Genomic DNA, 20563 nt, shown 5'->3' with positions numbered 1-20563 from the left:
TTTTAATTTTCATTTTTGTTAATGATATTTTTTAATTTTTCAGCTTTTATTAATATTTCAATTTTGATTTTTTGGTTGTTGCTTGCATGTTATTTCTTTGTAATTACAGTTTTTTGTTTAATAAAATTGTTATTTTCGGTTAATCTTTTTATTTTTTTTCATGGATTTCAAATTAATTTATATTATATTAGACAATGGAAGTCCGATCTGATGAAATACACCACGAAACATTGTCAACCACCTTCAAACAAGGATAGAGTAATTGAGAACTTTTCAATTTTTTATTTCAAGTTCCCGGAAATTCTGATAATCTCCATTTTAAGAAAGTTCTAAAACTCTGAGTAAACTTACCTGCGAACTTGGAAACCAGCTCTTACATAGGAGATGAGCGTGATTGTCATAGGTAGAAACACTAGAACGGCCCCCACCGTGGCTTGATATGGGATGAGTCCTGAATATTTCCTCGTGCAATAATCGAAGGATAAATCTTTAGTGAACTGTAGTCCAGAAATACAGGAACATACACTCCATAATACTAGGAGAATGATGGTTATTTTTCTACGGGTCAGCTTATCGTAGCAATTCTGTGAGAAGCAAAGGCGAAAATAATTCTCTACCGCGATTGCTGCTAATGACAGAACAGTGACCAAGAAACACAAGGTAGCGAGGAACCATTGGAATCTGCAAACGACCAAGTTGTTGTCGCGCAGGCCTGCCAAAATGACGACCGCTGACGCCGGGACCACCAGACCTGAGACTAGGAAATCTGCCAGGGCTACGTTAACGAGAAATGTGTTTCCTGAAAGAATAAAAAATAAAGTTATGTGATGAAAGGATTATATAGACTTTTTTTTAGCTGATTCTACTACTGCTATCTCGGAAACGGTGAGACTTGCAAGGTCAGTTGAATTGGGCAAACGTTTCCTCAATAATATCTCTCCCAGGTTGGGAATATGAGTGATTGTTTTTGAAATATAATGGGCATCTCCATTCCATAGACTTTATTTCATTGAAATTAGTTAGACAAGTAAACAACTACAGGCATCTAGATGCCTATGAAAGTGTAGAAATAAGTAAATATAATAATATTATGAAAAACGATGGCAGACCAATACCTGATAGTATACTATATATCCGACTATTACATAAAGACACATTGTAAAATCAGTTTAAGACTAGTAGATAAGGCAATATTGTGAAATTAATTTAAGATACTCAAGACGTGGGTACGTAGAAGAGGTATAATATGGTATAAATAAGGATAACTTTGTAAGTATGATTAGTTTGATCTTCCTCCTGAAGATGATCACTTGGTGATCGAAACAGATGTCTACTCAGACAACTTCGTCAGAATAATAAAATCTTTAATGGAATGTTATGGTGTGATGAGAGTAGATTCACGAATAATGGAAGGTTTGAAAGAAATATTTATTATCACTGACTACAAGAACATTCCTTCTTACATAGAGCTACAAATTTCAAGGAGAGATTCGGAGTTGATGTTTGGCTTGGTTTGCTAAACATCAATATTGTAGATGCTTACTTTTTGAGACATCTTTGACGGGGGAATTATATTTGGAATTCTTGTCGGAGACTCTAATTGGGTTGTTGGAAGATTTGCCTCAGAATATTCTGAAAAAATATTAATATTTACAATATGATGAATCCCCACCACATCGCTGAACTATTTACAGAAATATCCTTAAAACGACAATGCCAGGACGATTGGTAGGAAACAGTGGTCCTATAAAATGGTCACCAAATTTTCCTGACCTAACCTTTCTGGAGTTTCCGTTGTGGGGTTTTATCAAAGACAAGGTATTCAGCTCAACTTTTGGCAATGTTGACTAATTGAAAGACACAATAAGCAGGGCTCCCGTGAGTTGGGCTACCTATCGAGCGTGTTCCCAGGTGGCGTACAGGGAAACGAAGGGGGGTGGGGCTGTGCCAATATGTGGACTTACGGACGGGATCGCCGGACTCCTGGTCAGTGGCAGAAATAAGTAAGGTAAGGGGAACTGAAACTCCCCAAATGCCTTTGCGAAACATGCCACCGTGGACCAGCCTACCCAAGCTAAGGTGTAAGGAATCGTCCGACAGCTGAATGGCCGCAGGGTGATATGCGGTCACGAACGATCCCCTTGGGGAACCGGGCGAAACCTCATTGTAATCAGCCTTCCTCTGGTAATGCGGGGCTCTGCCAGAGGTGATCAACTCTTTCCTTGCTACTCGTGGGAACACACATGAATGACACGAACAAACAGACACAACAAAAACCAATCCCGAGGCTGGAAAGAAGTGCTCACGTCAATTTATGGCGGTGGCTGGAGATGAACAGAAATGTTCACCCAAATATACCGCTCGAAATGAGGCTGGACATAGCAGATCACCTCGTGATGTAATACAAAGGCCAAAGCATCAGCGCATTTGCGGCACCGAGGCCAAAAGGAGAAAGAAAGCGAAAAAGGCAGAAGTTGCAGCAACTATAAGTGTACCCCAGTCCATATCCAACAGTAAGGGCACTTCCTGCGGCGGGCGCCAAGATCTCCGCCTTGAATAAAGGCAAGGAACCGGCTGTCCCTGCAGGAAAGCGCGCTCACTTGAACACCTCCATTAGGGGAACCCCAGGAAGGTTGAAGAAGCCGCGCAATGACAGTAATGTCGTTGCACCTTCCAAAAACTTCGCGGAAGCCGCCGTGAGGTACCCCAAGGTTGCCAAAGAGAGTGTGTGTTCGGCGAGTCTTGTATTTTCAAACGGTTGTTTGGATGTTGTTTTGATGGAATAGATTAAATATACATATATCGTAGTGGATATTTTGTTGGATAACGAAATATTTCTTCTTTTTTTTTCTTGTCACAGAATACCACGTTCAACAGATTTTTACGGGGATACATCTCAAATCAACTGGCACAAATACGCAATTATTTATGCAGTATTTCTGTAAGTCAAAAATGCCGGTAATTTTTCAAATCCAATCTGCGGGTTTAGTTTTTCAGGAAACAGCCCAGATATGCAAGCTTTTTGTTCGAGTTGCCATATATTTGGTATATTATATCCCGGATAACCAGCCTACATTAAACATTATATTCGGGAACTCAAGCCAAACAGAATTTCAGTGACCTGTATAAATCCATGGCCAGAAAGAATTCCGAAAGAATTTAATACCATTGAAAAAATAGTTCTGGTCATCTGAGTATAGTCTAGAAGGCCTGTTGAAGATATCTCATATACAGTGTGTCAATTTGAAAACTTCCCACCCTCAATATCTCCCTTCCAGTACATAATATGAAAAAATGGTCAGACAGGTCAACTTTATTTGCAAGGGGGACACTCTGAATGAATATTTTCAACCCTCGGGGTTCAACCCCCTAGGAGGGGTGGATGTTACCCTCAGAATTTCAAATGGAAAGGGGGGTCAAGTGGCACATCATTTTGAAGGGCATTCAATTCTCTTGCCAATGATACCTTTTTCATTAGTTTTTGATGAGCAGTTTTTGAACAATAACGTTCCAAACGAACGGTGATTAGAAGTGAATAAGAATAAATGATTAAAACTCGCCCGCACTAGATGTTTGGTATTCAGGTTGGTATTCAAAACAAATGATTGTAATGGACTATTGGAAAAGGTGAGCATCGTACTAGGTAGCATCGTTCCAACCCTTGAGTAATATTCGAATTCGTGGATGTGAGAGGAATGTAGAACTACTTAGTTAACGAAATACGCATCGAGTGCAAACAAAAAATACTAAATTGCAAAAAACAAATTTCAACCATCTTGTTACGCTTTATCTGATAATATGTTCAAAATGTTGTCCATTCTGCTCTAAACAGTAATACAGTCTGTTTTCGAACTCCTCTCGAACATTTTGGAAAACTTCACCACTAATTGACCGGCATGCTGCTGTAATTCGTCCTTTGAGGTCATCCATATCAGTGGGCTGTGTTTTATAAACGACAGATTTGAGATATCCCCAAAGAAAAAAATCTAATGGAGTCAAATCCGGTGATCTCGGTGGCCACTCAATTGATCCCCTTCTGCCAATCCATCTCTCCCGGAATCGCTCGTTCAACCATTGTCGGACGGGGCGAAAATAATGAGGTGGCGCACCGTCCTGTTGGAAATGTAACAAATCTTCCTGCAACAGTAAATTACCGTGTGCATCAATTTGAGTTTCGAGCTCGTGAGTTATAAGTGGATCGATAGGTGCTTGAAGCATATCTAGGTACAGATCACCATTCAAGTTTTCTTCAAAAAATAAAGGTCCGATAATGGCATTTCCAAGAATACCAGCCCAAACATTAACTTTTTGTGGGTGTTGTGTATGTCCTTCTCGAAAATTGTGAGGGTTTTCGTCACTCCAATAGCGACAATTTTGCCTATTAACATTGCCATTCAGGAAAAATGAACATTCATCACTGAAACAGATATTGAACAGAAGATTAGGTAAAGCATTGATTCGAAGAGTCATGATTTCACAGAATTCTATTCTTCTGTCATAATCATCCTCATGGAGCTCGTGGAGAATCTGCATTTTATATGGATGAAATTTGTGCATTTTCAGTGCTTTCCTTACAGTCTCGTGTGACATTCCCGTCTGTTCTGCTACTGATCGTAAGGAGCTAGTCGGCTCTGCAGCAAATGTTCCCAACACCTCAATTTGAGCATCCTCATTCAGTACTCTGGGGTTATTCCTTTTTTTATTCTTCACCGAACCAGTTTCGGAAAACTTTGTCACCAAATCAAGCACATACCGGTGACTTATATTAAGATTTGGATTTCTTTCATTAAAAAGAGATGCCGCCCTTCGTGCGCACTTGCCCACCTCTCCATAAATAAAAATTATTTCAATTCGGTCTTGGATAGTGTAAACCATTCTTACAATTTATACACTTTCTAAGGTATCGCTGATCAGCTCAACAAATGAAACTGAAATGATAGTACTACCAAATGGCTTGAATGCGATGAACACCTTTTTTGCTCAAAAAACGATACTTTTTATAGCAGAAGTAACAAAAAAGGGATAAGAGTTTTAAATCCGATAATAAACCCAAATGAAAGTCACCGAAATCAGATAACTAATTAATGTAAATTTTTTGAGGCTTGTCTAATTTTACCCCTGATGGAAAGTTGAAAAGCTGACCCGTCATCACAAGTTTTACTTATAAGAGAGTCAATAAATTGTATTTCTTTGCATACTAACTTGATAACCAGGCATTTTAGTATAGGCCAATTCTAATTACTTCTATTAGTTTAGAACTACATTTTCGGATACTGCTGATCGGAAAATAATAAATGAGGGCACCGTCGGCAAGCGAATTGAATGCCCTTCAAAATGATGTGCCACTTGACCCCCCTTTCCATTTGAAATTCTGAGGGTAACATCCACCCCTCCTAGGGGGTTGAAAATATTCATTCAGAGTGTCCCCCTTGCAAATAAAGTTGACCTGTCTGACCATTTTTTCATATTATGTACTGGAAGGGAGATATTGAGGGTGGGAAGTTTTCAAATTGACACACTGTATACCATATTTCTTATTTTAGAGCTTTCATTTTCATTTTCTCGAAGCAAATAGATCTCATCAAAGTATACTGCAGCTACGAAAGCATCTTCCGGAAATATAGTTACCTCGTGTTCTCGTGTCGTAAATTTTATATGACAGACATAAACAACATTATTCTCGCTCGTTGAATTAATGAGAGTTTGAGCAATTGATAACTTCGACAAGATGAACATGATGTAGGCTGAATAGGAGATAATAATACGGTTTTATAGATATGTCGTCAATTATTCTGGGCAATAATTATAGAGCCTCCAATGTTACTAGGTTAGTTTCAATTTGAATAAGAGGAAATATCAAATTTTTCCTTATTGAATGTGTGTAAAACAAATTTTTGAATACTGTATGAAATGTAACACTCCATATTTAATGCATTTGCACAGGAACGGCAGGAAAAGTTTTAGAGTGCAGTGACGATCAGAAAAAAACGATACTTTCCCCGCTCAAATCCTCGAAAAATATATTCAATGTGTAAAAAGGTCACTTGAGAAGAAGAACTCATGGTTGTATCAAAATAAACCTAAGAAGAGAAAAGGAAGTAAGATCGAGTACAGCGCAAAACCGCGTCTAGAGAATCAGTCGGATTAACAGTGGAACACTAGATGATGTAGATGAAGGAATCTTCAACTTGTATTTGATATTTTATCAATCTCATTTTTTTTAATATCTTTGCTTCTTCGGTAACGTTATTTAACATTTGCTATTAAAGTGGACACACAGAAAATATATCGCCTTAGCTAGACATTACTGTGCCAGTTTCAGTTATATTTCTTCTTTTCGAAAGAATTGTAAAAATTCCAAAATTGGTGTATTCAATATCCACAATATCAAATGATTTGAATTTTCATATATCAAAAGAATCTTGCAGTTATCAGTAGCTTAGCTCACCCAGATTACAAATAACAGACTCCTGCTAACTTTTTGGTTCTCCAACAACCAATCTCCAAGTTTATACGTCAATATAAAGTCTTCAATGAAATTGTTGACCTTAATGCAATTCAGTTTTGAGTAAATTACCAAAAAATGTTGAAAAGCCCTCTAAACTTTCCAACGTTTGGTAGTACAAACATGCCAAATGGAAAGATCATAAAGAGCATTTTCGGTCAACTCATTCAATATGTCCTCCTGAAAAATACTCAGAACTGTAAATTGATTTAAAAACAAACATTTCTCCACTGGTAGGTATTATGAAGACCTAGACATCTTTAACGTTGACATACTGCATATGCACCAATACTTGCTATATATACATTAAAAAACAAAACCAACTATAAATCCCAACAAAACTATTCCAACAGGATTCATAATAATAATAATAATATCGTTTATTATGCATAAAAATACATTTATACATAAAAGGAAAATGGTTAGCCGAAGGCTATCTTTCACCCATCCCAAAAATTATACAGTGAGTATAAGAACATAATTATAAACATAACAATGATAGAGAAGAGAAAAAAAATAATACATCATATAGTTGCTAATAACTCTTGATATTTTTACCATTATTTTGGTCAATTTAACAATTTCATTGCACTACCATACATTGAATTTAAAATGTTTTAAATTAGCACTGAACAGATTTTATTTCTTCCTTAAATTGATGGATATTATTATTTGAAAGGGGTAAAATTTCATTCAGATGAGAAGGGGCTATATAAGAAAAACATCCTTGAAATTTGAAAGTACGGTGCCTACGTATGTTGTATGAGTTAATTCTCAAATCGACCATATGGTTGTCAGAATGCCTGCTTAATAAACTATATAAATGACTAGGTGTTTTAGTTTGAAACAACTTAAACAAAAACATTTTTATCAAATATTGGAATCTGTACCTCACATTCAGCTCCTTCATTTAAAAAAATGGTGTGACATGTTCACCATATAGTATACAGCATACAAATCGCATGCAAGCATTTTGTATACGTCGTAACTTCTGCTTGTTATATTGCGGCAAAAAATGGTAATACACCGAACAACAATACTCGATATGAGGGTTAATAAAAGTTTTAACTAACCTGAGTTTCATTTCTTCTGATAACTGATACTGAATTTATATAGTGATTTGAGTTTGAAGAATGATACTTTGAAAATGTTTGTCACATATTCATCTTGGTTACGGCCAAGATTTTTAGCACTGTCTACCCAGTCAATGTCTGTGTTATCGAGAGTGAGCCTAAAGTTACACTGAGTTTCTACTATTTGTCTTTGAGACCCTATGCATAAGGCCAAAGTTTTATTTGGATTGATTTTCAATCCATGATTCTTCGATTATAGGAATGTTTTGTGCAAATCTGTGTTTATATTGGCCACGCAACTTTCTGTATCGGTGTTATGAAAAGACAAATATGGCTGTATATCATCTGCGTATAGATGTACTTGACAATGTGATAAGAAAGTGGGGTAATCAAAAATAAACACTGAAAACATCAAGGGCCCTAAAATACTTCCCTGCGGTACACCTGAGATTGTTTCTTTTAGGGATGACCATGAGTAATCATCCAGTTTGACCCTCTGTGATCGGCCTGTGAGATAGCTGGTCATCCATTTAAGAGAAATGTCGTCGAATCCTATGAACTTGAGCTTGCTGATGAGTAAATCGAAATTAACTAAATCCAAAGCTTTACTTTGATCAAGCAGTACTAAAATGGTGACTTTTGATTGATCTCTGAATCTCGCAAGATCGTCGATTACTTTCAAGAGGGCAGTCTGTGTTTCGTGTTTTTTGCGAAACCCACGTCTTTCATATAGGTCCAAAACTATATAACAACTACCACAAACAAGCTGATAACAAATACTCCTCAAGTTTACTGAGGAGTGTTTGTTATATCATTTATTCGTCAATGTCTTTATACAAAAAAAAAATCAAATTCCCAGACACGATCAGTTTGCAAATCTCCAAACATCAAAAAACATGAAAAAAATAATACCTTTCCTCGTGCAGAAATATGCACTAAGCATTTATGCTTAGGTAATTTCTGTACAGGATTATATAATCTGTAACAATATAAATTGTGAAAATGACAATTATGGAATGAATAAAGTTTAATTTGAAGACACTGGAATTATTCCGTCAGACATAGATGCAAATATTTGTTTCAGAGTTGTCGCCTCTGAAAACCTCGCCCACTAAAAGTGGTAGAAAATGTCAACCACAGAAAATCGTATCAAGTTTGTGAGTACTCGCAACAAATGCAAATTGAGAGTTAAACGAAAGTGCCTAATTGCTGATTAGAAAATTACGAATGAACTGAATGTCAGACACAACGGCTCACATTACATTTCTCACACATACGGTAGGTTCGATAGTGATAGAAAATGAAAATTTACTCGCTGAACAACTTGTATCCGATTCTACCATTGCTTTTTTTAAAAAACTCTTTATATTCAGCAAATATTATTTTTGGGCAGTTTCCTATTGAACAAATACTGAAACTCCTGTGTTTTGTAGGTTATTCAATCTACCATTCAAGAAAGGATCTATTTTTCTTGTTGTAAAACTGCTCAAATTCAACCTATACTCAAAATATTACGAAAAACAACCGACCGAATGAAACCAGGTCCCAAAAACAAAGCATTCGGTATTCATCACAAGACAGCGTTGGTCTTACTGGTCTCAAGTGTCTTCAAGGTTGATGTATACCCCATCGAATTTGAATGGCATGTTCAAACCCTTTGAAAAAAATTGGAGAAGTAGTTTCTCATAGTGAAAGTGATTCTGTGAATTTTTGAAAAAATCTGTCGTCTAGTATTTTTTTCTCTTATGTATTGAAAAAATGACACGTGCAATTTTGCTGAAAATTATTGTTGATGTAACTACCACTAACGAGAGGATAGTATATTTCTAGCTCTTCTTCAAAATGTATTGGAAATAATTTTACCTATACTCATGAAATTGTATAGAGCCAGTCTGGCGTGGAACTATATACCATCCAGTTACATCCCTTCTCTTGAAAGGACTTGAGAAGATATTGAACGGACACATCAGTAGGGCAAATCGACAGATTCAGCAGTAAACAAGCTTGTAGAGAAAATTACTAATCCCTTGACAACAAGGAGCATTTGACAATGCACTACCTAGATCTATAAGATCATCTCTGACTAGGAAAGGTATAGAAATCGACCATAACTGGCTGGTTCTGTGCCATGCTGGTAAACAGAACTGCCACTACGACTCTTCCAGGCTGTGGCCATTAGGTTCACGGTCATCAGAGGCTGCCCTCAAGGTGGGGTACTATCTCCCCTTCTGTGGTCGCTCCTGATGGACAGTCGCTTGATGCCGTCGACAGAAGAAAAGGAGATCTGCAAGCTTACGCAGATAACTTTGTCATCTTGGCAAGGTCCACGTCGGAAAGGGTAGTTTGTAATATCCTCAAAAGCATGATGGACGTTGTTCACAGTTGGTGCCTGAGGGAGTAGATGCCTGTCAACCCCGGCAAAAATGTGATAATTCTCTTCACCAGGAGAAGAAACTTGGAAAATTTAACGCCACTTTTTCTCAATGCTGGGGTCATTCCATTTGAAACGGAGGTGGCATTCTCCTTGATGAAAAACTCACCCGGAACGCTCACTTGGAAAAAGTTTTACACAAAGCCAGATTGATCCTATGGAAATGTTGGAGAATTTGTGAGAAAACTTGGGGTTGAGTCCCGAACAAATCCATTGGATTTATGTGATGGTTGTCAGACCAAAGATCACTTATAGTGCAATTGTCTGGTGGCCTAAGGTTTTACAGAAAACGGCTCAGGGGAAGTTCTCTGGTTCACAGAGACAGGCTTGTCTAGATATCAATGGTGCCATCAGTATCACACCATCAGCGGCCATGGAAATCCCCCCGAAATTTTTCTGGAGAGAGAGGCTAGATAGACTGCATATAGACTTGTGTACATTACCACTTGCACAAATCAATTTAATGCAGAGTGCAACAGACTGTTGGTTGACACTGGAAATCATAGCATATACCTCCAACTGTCACCTACAAACTGCCTTATAAAGTACTATTCCCGAGTAGAGAGGACTGGATCCTCCAAGAGAAAGAAATATTAATAGCAAATAGTTGTTGGTTCACAGATGGATCAAAAACATCTTCAGATTCTGGTGCAGGTGTTTTCAATCGCAGATCCAGGACTCTAATATCATCCTGCCTAGGAACCTATGCGACTGTATTTCAACCGGAAATGTATGGTATTGAATTGTGTGTGAAGAGATTGGAAGAATCCAACCTCATACACATGTCAATGAAAATATTCTCAGACAGTCAAGCGGTGTTATAAACTTTTGGCTCCTACCAAGCAACGTCTAAATTGCTAGCAAATTGCCAAAATTGACTCTCCTCGATAGGAAAACTTAACAGATTGTCTCTGGTCGGGATTCCTGGATAAACTGGCCTGGAAGGCAATGAAGCTGCTGACTCCCTTGCAAAAGAGGGACCAGAACCTTTCATTGAATACCTGGATAGCGAGAATATTTATGAACTTCCGGCAGAATCTTCCAGCTTAATAGCTGGGAGCTTAATAGCAAACAGTTTTTGGACTATTGTAGCAATGAACTACTATGTCTAACAGGCCTTCTCACACGTTACTGTTATGTGAATCTTCATATGGAGAAACTCGGACTGTCGGAAGACTGTTTGTGCCTGCCCCGCTAGGGACCGAATCAGATTTTCAGAGTTCGACAGAGCCGTACTCTTACCATCTGCACTGAAAGACCACTCACCATAAAAACTAATCGGCTTCGTTAAGGAGCTGGGTTTATTTGGTCGAGTGTGAATAGGTGTGAGCCACAATAAACCCTTGCGAGTTACGGTGGAGGTTGGAATAGACTTACTCGTTTTGGACCTAACCTAACCTAACTACTACACGAGATAATTCTTGAGTTTTTGGTAGAAATATGTCGGATAGTTTTCAAGATGAAATGAAAAATTAAAAAAATGGGTTTTCAGTTTTTCTGATTGTCTCATATGGATATATTCTGCTATTTTCGAAAGAAAAAACTCAAGTTGGATGAAAACAATGTAGAAGCTGATATCTGTAGAGTAGGTAGGTCTGGATTCGTATCATTTACTTGACGAAGGAACATTCAACATACAGAATACCTGAAAATAGATAAGTCGCAAAGGTTTCGAAATGTAACTTCTACTTACCACGTTTTCTCAAGTAATCTTCTATCATAACAGCGCTGATCATGAACACGTTCCCAACACTTCCCAATGTTGCGAGAGAAGCAAGCAGTATCAGCCTGGCAAGTCTCGACCAGTGGTCGCTCAGGGTAACAGGAGAAACTGATTCTGTTGGCAAGGCATTTGTAATATTCAGTAGAACCATCACTGTGGCACCTGGAAATGAAAAGAAATCTGGATCAGAATAAAAGAATTATCAATTTCATTGTTTCAATGTTGTAATCAAACGATTGAGTGGATCGATTGATGCGTGCTTCAATCAACTGCAATCAGCGCTCCCACCAGAAATGGGACCAGTGCACACTTGTTGTTCATTCGCTGGTGGTTCATTTCGGTGAGCAATGGTTCCGAACACGGTATTGGCCTTCCTCTCCCTCACATTGATTACCCTCAAGCGGAAAAAACAACAGAAAAAGAAACGACGGTGGTCGAAGGAGTGGTACATGGTGATGATGCAGTTTTCTTGTTTCTGTTGTAAAAGTCCCTGCTCTTCACTTTCCATAATTCCGGACAATCGCGATATAAGTCAATCAATAGGTTACTGAATTCCCGCTCAGAGTTTTCGGGAAGCTCACTTTCCATAGCAGACCCCCTGGTTTCCACCTAGTGACTGACGCAATGCTTGACGAAATTTTCCCTAGACGGTCAACCCCCTCCTTCAACCGCTTGAGTCATTCAAACTTTCTATCAATCACCATCAAGCCTCGCTTCAAGCGTCAAACAGGTTACTACACGGTCAATCACGCGTGTGTCAATCGATTGACTCGAACTTTTGATCAAAATGATTGACCGTCTAGGGCCTCCTTTATACCTAGAAGTTTAGCAATATTTTTATGTTTCTCATTAACATTTGTTGTTGAATAATTTTGATTCATACCATTTCAGTTCCAAAACAAACACTTTTCCCAATCACCCGAAATGCCATACTCTTTTAAAGGCACGTTTTACTAACTAACTTGGTGTCTTCAGGAGATGAGGAAAATTCGCGTCGACAAGAGTATCCCATTTCTGGGGATTGGCAAAAGTGCTTGTTTCACATTAATTTCACGCCAGAGGTTTCAGTTTCACTTATTATCAGCATTGAAGTTGATACTGAGAAATTGTTACTGAAAGAAAATAGGAAACACGATCATTCATTAAATGATTGCAGGCAAAATGAAAGATCTAGGAACTGGTATTCTGTACTATGGCTTACAAAAATTGAAGCATCATCTGGTCAGAATATACCACAATATACTTTCGAGAATATTCACAAGAGAATCAATAACCAAACAGAACCTGAACGAGGTCTGTTCAAAAATTAAGGTGAATTTTCATTTTTTCCAAAAAATGTTTATTTGTTCATCACCTTTTCTGTGTCCTTTTCAACGTAGTCACCTTCAGCTAAATACAATTGTAAAAGCGTTTCTTTCAAATCCTCGAAGCAGTTCTGATATGCACTTTTTAAGTATGTCTTTGAAGTCTCTCAGCGTGATGCAAAAGCAATTTCCACAATACCGGAAACAATAAGGAGTATTATCTTGACCATATTATTATTGACTATATGACCATGTGGCAAAAACAATGAGCAAAACCTTGATATTTCGCTTTATTTGGTCTTGGGTCTCCTAGGCTCTTCCAATGGGACGATTTGACGTTGGTTTCGATATCATAACCATATTTTTTCAAAACAAATCAGAGGCACAACAGGAAATTCCTTAAGGCGCTTTCAGAGCGGTGTCTGTGCGAAAAAAGCGATTCACATTGGATTTGAATCGCTGGAGATTAAATCCATTTGGATAAACGTTTTCAGGAAGTTTATTCCACATAAACGCAGTTCTTCAGATGAAAGAGTTCTTAACCAGTGAAAGTCGAGATGTACTGAGTTGAACCTCAAAACGATGAGCAGCCACAGTCCGTCGCGTTCTTCTGATGTGTACCGCTCTTGGTGGAATCAAATGTGCCAAGTCACTTGAATACTTCCCGTCAAAGTATATATAGAAGAGAGACAAATCTCCAACCTATCTTCAATGTTCCAGGCTATCAGGGTTGCACGTGATGTTTGCGTCTCCAGTTAGGCGCATGTCTCTTCTCTGGATGCAATCCAACATCTTCAGGATATGGTTAGGGGCAGAACTCCATACATGAGAACAATACTCCAAAGAAAGTCTGATCTGAGCTTTATAAAGCATCAGAAGTTGCTGAGGTGTATATAGTCTTCTGGTTCGGAACAGTGTTCCATGCTTTTGAGAAGCAACCTTTGTAATTCCACTGACATGATTGTGCCAAGACATATTGGTGTCCATTTTAACCCCCAACAAACCTATCGAAGCAGAAAGCGAAATTTTCTGATCTAACATTATTATATTCGGTTCGGGGACATCTAACTTCTTGGAAAAAACCTATGCACGGATTTTCGTGGCTTTGAATTGAACTTCCTCCACCCCAATTCGAAATCATCTCTAATTATATATTTCAAAATTTCATAAACTTACCGAATATTGCAAGTTTTGATCTTCCTTGTAAATTTTATAATTGAGGAGTGAATACTTCATTTGTTTCGGTATTGGATCTTGTGAATAGAAACACATACATGATATACACATACATACATACGCATACATACAAACGCATACATACACACACATACACACACATATACATACATACATATATACATACACATACATATACACATACATTTACATATATACATACATACATACATATACATTTACACATACACATACATGATATTGAACATGATATATTAAAAGCGGTTTTTCAACTATTCGTCTTAATAAAGTCATTTTCTAATCAACTTGATCAGTATGAAGCTCACAAGTTGATTTTTTCCTTGCATCCACTTTTTAAACGAGATCAAGATAATTTTATAATACGGAATTAAAACTCAACTCAATTTTGAAGTAATTTCCTGAAAGTAATTAGGCTAAACGGTCCTTAATTTGAAAAGCGTCTTCAAGAAACAGCGGAAAATATTCTTGTGGATTTGATAATTCTAGTTGTAATGTAAAAATTGATTGAATATAAGTCTTCCGAATAAACAGCCCCAAGATTCCATTTTTCCAATTGCAGTTTTCATTATTTTAACCTACTAATTCTAATAGGCTGAAAACTTCAGTTTGTATTCCAAACATTCATTATAGAATAAAATCAAACTCAGTAGAGAAAAGTATCTTCTGTATGATTTAGTGTATAATTCCTTCCTTTCTTTGGAAAATTCCCTCATCCTTTTTTTTTACTCTCTTTCCCAAAAACACTATATCATTATTTCAAGTAACCTACTGTTAATACCAATAAACCATGATGGTGTTTCATTAATTTTACCGTATACCGTACATATTTTGAATGAAATAAAAAGTCAATTTCCCAAAAACTATGGGTGATACAAAAAAAACTAAGACCAAGTTTTCAAAAACATTTTTTGTTGGCCTGTGTAATTGAACGAATTGAACTTCGAAGTTCTGCCTTACTCTCCATATACTCTCCAGACCTCTCGCCAACGGACTACCATCTCTTCAAGCACTTCGATCACTTTCTCTCCGGTAGAACCTTCATCGATCACGACCCGGCAAAAACGGTCTTCGTCGACTTCATTGAAAGCTGAGCACACAATTTTTACGCTGACAGAATTAATCGACTTATGTTATGTTGGCAAAAGTGCACTAATTCAAATAATTTCAAATTTATCAAATTGAATAAGTATTCACTGAAATATTACAGTGTGAAGTAGATTCATAAAAAAATACAGAACTTTTGAAACAAGCTTATCATACAGCAGTCGGACTGAGTCATGGCCGGTGAGAAGCCCCTTTATAGCACGCTTTATATTAGCTTCACCTGTATTATCGACATTATTGCTTGATCTATTCGCGGGCAGATGGCGCTGTACGTAACCTCCTTGATACTTCTTGCTCTATTTGCGGGCAAATGGCGCTGTACGTAACTCCCTTGATACTGCTTGATCTATGCGCGGGCAGATGGCGCTGTATGTAACCTCCTTGATACTTCTTGATCTATTCGCGGGCAGATGGCGCTGTACGTAACCTCCTTGATAGGTTGTTCAGAAAAAAACCAAAATAATAAGTATACTTTAAAAAACCCGCTTTTATAGCATATGAAACTAAAAAGTAAAAAATAAATAGGTAGGGTCAGGGTGGCAACAATGGATCAATTTTTGTTTGAGAAGATATAACTGAAAATCGGAGGAAGTTAGAATATTGCAATTTCATAACAGAATACTATAGTTATTTTTCTTTGATTTTCCATAACTACTTTTTGAAAAAAAAAATATGATTATATTGTGACAGTATTTTTTGTAAAAGTTGGTAATTGAGCCAATGTGTACTGAGGGTAGGGTTCAATGGCTCAACCCCTAGTAAACAATGGATCATGAAGGTACACAGTGAATCATCTCTTAAGATTCCTAATGAATGGACATCAACAATAATAATTCCTTTATTCATACAAACCATGCTGAAAGAAATCAGTATCTAATGTGAATCACAATCTTTATAATAATAAATGAATGATAATAAACATAAAAATAACTATATGTTTCAATTTCTGGAAACTTAAAAAAAACTCAACTCAATGGTTTAATTAACAAAAAGTATGTTTCTCGTTATGTTAACAGTGAAAACTTATGACACTCACTAAATCTGGTGTTATGCTCATCAGCCTCAATTAATATTAAGAAGAGATAAATCTAATGAAAATTTATAAAAAGATTGTTGTCTTGAGGTACTCCCACTAATAATAGGTTCTGGTAATATTAATTTAATATCGTCTTCTCTAACGAAAGATATATCAGGTACGTCGGGAAATCGAAATTTGTGTTCTACATTTTGTCTTAAAAAAGTAATGTGGTATTCTAAATCCTCGTTTCTAGTGTGTAGTACCTTTCCCACATAATACAAGATTTTCTTCTTAGTCGAAAATTCAGTTATTACATATTCACCTTCTTGTGGCAAATGAGGTAAAGGTTTCTTCAAATCGTTATTTGTTAAAACCAAAATATTATTTTCCTCTTCACTTCTCCATTGCCAATCGTTATTGTCGTCTGAATCCTGCAGTTGAATTTCAATATCATCATCAGAGTCACTCTGCATTATTTTTTTTACTGTTTTTCTTTTCTTTGTTTCTTGTTTTCTCCTGCTTGCAGCTTTTTCCATCTCTATTTCAGCCTTCTCTGGCGTATCTGTTGCTATCAAGCTTCGGCCAAGTTTCCTCTGTTTTCTGTTTGATTTCCTTGGCCCAGCTTTAATTGGATTCCTAAACTCGAATGGTGATTTAAAAGATTCAGTATTATTTTTAGACGTTGATGACGTAGGCAGTTCACTTTCATAGACATTTTTAGAACTCTCCTTAGTAGGTGTAACGCTTGACGACGTGAAAGGCATGTGTTTTGGTGAGGCTGTTGCTGGAAATGATATAGGGCTCAAATGAAATACAGCTTCTTCACGCGGAGAACATTCCGGGCACGGGCGATCAGTAACCGTACTTGGTAAGAAGTCATTATCACAGAAAATCAATTTGTCGAATGGAAATATACCACATTTTCTGAAAGCATTTGTTATATTACAAGGGGTCATAACTTTGAGAAAAGCCGATCCAACAAGTTCACCAATATCATAAATGGTAACAGGCTTTCCGGGGTTTCGCAACATCCACGATTCTATTGCCGCATTGTAATATGTTTTGAAAGGTCCAAATATTCCAACGTCAAGTGGTTGTAATTTGCCAGATGTATGTGGATGCAATGTGAGTATGTGGACTCCTGATGCTTTAGCCAAATCTAAAGCCTCGATGGATAAATGTGACTCATGGTTGTCTAAAATCAATATGCTCGGATTTGTCGGTGTTGAATTTGTGTGTTTTATAAAGTGCCGTATCACTTCTGGGAATAAATCTGAATTCATCCAACCCGTTGGAGCAGCCAATCCCAGTGTGCCTGTTGGAGTATTTTTGCACATATAATCCTTGAAATTTTTTCTCGGGAACACCATTACGGGTGGTAATGCCGATCCACTTGCACCGATTATGCAGCATGTAGTTACAAGAGTGCCCTTTTCACCACTTGTAACTTTGCACAAACTCTTGTGACCTTTTGGTGCGATTACTTTTTGGGGCTTCTGAACCGTAGTAGTTGAAGTCTCGTCTAGGTTGAAAACTCTGGTACCATCTGAAAAAGCGGGATTTCTTTTCATCAAATTTTCCAAATTATCATAGAATTTTGCTACGTTAGATTTGTTGAAAGCTGTGGCCCTCGCAAGGCTGCATGATTCCGGTCTTCGCAAACTAAGATCTGGATGTCTTTTTCGAAAAGCTTTCAGCCAATCTTTTCCTGCCATTTCTTTCTCAGTCCAAGATTGAGGCATTTTAAGATCATTCAGTTTTGCCATTTGGAAGGCTACTCTTCTACATTCTCTAGTGTTTAATCCATAAAACAAAAGAGCACAGTATTTGAAATAGTCGCCTAGGTTTTTTTCTTGTTCTACACTAAACACTCTGTTTACCTCATAGTTGGGTACTAATCTCATTTCGTCAATTGATCCTTTTTGTTTATATTCAAAATAGTACCGCCTTAAAGTTGTAAACGGAATTTCGCTTACTTTTGAAACTTTTCGAATGCTTTCACCATTTCGAATTTTCATTATAGCTTCCCTCATGCAAACTGCGGTATGGTTCCCTCTGGTACGTGGTTTTTCAGCACGCGGCATTCTGTAAAAAAACTATTTTTGACAGGATAATGAATATTTTGCAAAAATATTGGTAGGTCCATTACACATTTTCGCAGTCCACAATGGATCATGATCCATTGTGTACTAGACGAAACTGAGCCATTGTGTACCAAGACGCCATTTCAACTTCAATATGCAGTATAGCCATGAAGGATTATTCTATTTTGAGATATTTGTAACAAAACAATATCAATACAATGCTTGTTATAATACACCTACTAGTATTGGTTCAAAGCAATTGGGTAATTATGTAGAAAGGATACAATCTTACCTTAAAGTTCGAATATTATCACCATAAATAAATAATTCTTCTCAAACGTTACTCACATGGCCACAAACAAATACCGACTGGTTGGAATGTTTTCGTATAACGACAGGACGCGACGAGTGACAAAGGCAGAAGATGTTACTTTTCTTTTTGCACAAAGAACGTCTGATCCATTGTTGCCGCCCTAACCATTGTTGCCACCCTGACCCTATATAAAAAAAAACAAAAAAACACGCTTTTAAAGAAAAGTTAAAAATAATTTTTTTAAATGAGCTTTAAACAATAACGATCGAAAAATACTAGTATTATTGTGAAAAAAGCGTGGGCGTTTTGTGTCATATTTTTTGTATATTTAGCGCCCACGCTTTTTTCACAATAATACTAGTATTTTTCGATCGTTATTATTTTAAGCTTATTTAAAAAAATATTTGTAAATTTTTTAGTTCGATGTTCTTCAAAAGCGTGTTTTTAGTTTTTTTAAACTATATTTATTCCTAATACTTTCTTTGTCATACACCGACCCAAACTTTACGCAGATACGATTTTTCCCACCGGCCATGACTCAGTCCGGTAGCCGTACATGGAGGGCCGTAGCGAAAAGAAGTACCAGGGGGGGGAGGGAATCCAAATTTTCCCAACCCCACCAGCAAAATTTCCCAACTTTCGAAAAAATGAAAGACGAGGGATTAGTTACTACTATAATATATTAATTTTCTTACTTAGCTACCCAAAGATTGGCTGAATGCTTATGCCCGTTAGGTTATGCACAAACAAAAATGAATTTTGGTAATTATAAAAATGATAATGGGAATTATTCTATTTTGGACCAAGGCCCTTGGTCTTCCACCATGTATAGGAATATTCAATACAAATGAAAGGAAACAACACTTAAATGATATTGTGTTTTTTACTTTTATTTTTTCTATCTTCACGGCCCGAAATTTCCCAACTTTTCCAAGTCGAAAAAACAGCGAAAAGTTGGGAATTTTGTAAAGTTGTCACTTCAAACTTTGTAGACTGTTCAGGAATGTTCTCTTACTTGGGAGAAATTACACTTTATTGAAGTTTTCAAACAACTCAGAATCTCAAAGTATGGGATCTTCAAGTTATGCATGTTGGGAAATCCCAACCCTTTTGGGATCCCAATCCCTTTTCTTATTACATCTCCCTTTCTTTTCTCTCATTTTAATTTTTTTAACATTCATTCATGTTTTTTACTATTACTTTTTTTCTATCTTCATGGCCCAAAATTTCCCAACTTTTCCCAACTTTTTCCCAAGTCGAAAAAGCAGGGGGGGAGGCTCCCTCGCATCCCCCCATGGCGACGGCCCTGCGTACATGCATCTCTTTTTTTGAGGTGGTCGATATCTGTACTAGCTGTCTAAAAAACGTTATCCTTTGTGTATCCCCACACAAAAAAAAATATAAATAAGTTATGTCTGGGGATCGAGCTGGACAGGCAATCGGTCAATTGTTTCCAATTCATTTTGTTGAGAATGTTGCACCTTAATGTTCCTTTACGCTATAGGAATGCCAAGTGCGATATAACACTGAATTGTGACTTTATAGCTTTATCGATATTTCTAAAAACGAGACAAGTCTGTATTCGAAAAAAAGTTGATGGTGACCGTTTTGACACGAAACGTTCAAACGAATACTTATTGTTACATAATTATAGTACATTTGGATTACATTATAACTTCCACTTTCTATTTTCCTAATATTTTCTGAAATAACAATTTCATTCGTAACAAACAGCATTTTTACTTTTCCATTTATGACTGGAAAAGGGCAAAAGTCCTTGTAAATTTTTT

The 20563-nt window shown here is 37.0% G+C and overlaps 2 protein-coding genes across 3 annotated transcripts in view; both read right to left on the bottom strand.

Annotated features, from left to right (window-relative positions):
- Nucleotides 1–347: 347 nt before the first annotated feature.
- Nucleotides 348–20563, bottom strand: part of LOC141482662 (alpha-1B adrenergic receptor-like) — a 102830-nt gene continuing 82614 nt past the window's right edge. For both annotated transcript variants that reach the window (XM_074176243.1, XM_074176242.1), the window contains exons 2-3: nucleotides 11703–11894; nucleotides 348–799 (exon numbers count right to left, since the gene is read on the bottom strand). In XM_074176243.1, the coding sequence (XP_074032344.1) occupies nucleotides 348–799; nucleotides 11703–11883 (633 nt within the window). In that variant the 5' untranslated portion in view covers nucleotides 11884–11894. The remainder of the gene's footprint in view (nucleotides 800–11702; nucleotides 11895–20563) is intronic.
- LOC111513047 (uncharacterized) lies at nucleotides 15884–18957 on the bottom strand. The gene is made up of 2 exons (XM_074176236.1): nucleotides 18753–18957; nucleotides 15884–18461 (listed from the first exon to the last, which is right to left on the bottom strand). The coding sequence occupies exon 2, from the start codon at nucleotides 18458–18460 to the stop codon at nucleotides 16421–16423; it is 2040 nt and encodes a 679-aa protein (XP_074032337.1). The 5' UTR covers nucleotide 18461; nucleotides 18753–18957; the 3' UTR covers nucleotides 15884–16420.

Source organism: Leptinotarsa decemlineata, unplaced genomic scaffold (assembly GCF_025532065.1).
Source record: "Leptinotarsa decemlineata unplaced genomic scaffold, Ldec_3_MD MMD2_tig00001719_RagTag_RagTag, whole genome shotgun sequence".
In the NCBI taxonomy this organism is placed as follows: domain Eukaryota; kingdom Metazoa; phylum Arthropoda; class Insecta; order Coleoptera; family Chrysomelidae; genus Leptinotarsa; species Leptinotarsa decemlineata.
This window is presented reverse-complemented; position numbering and strand designations above follow the sequence as displayed.

Excerpts from the sequence above, each read along its gene's own strand:
- LOC111513047 (XM_074176236.1), bottom strand. The coding sequence starts at position 18,460 with ATGCCGCGTGCTGAAAAACCACGTACCAGAGGGAACCATACCGCAGTT.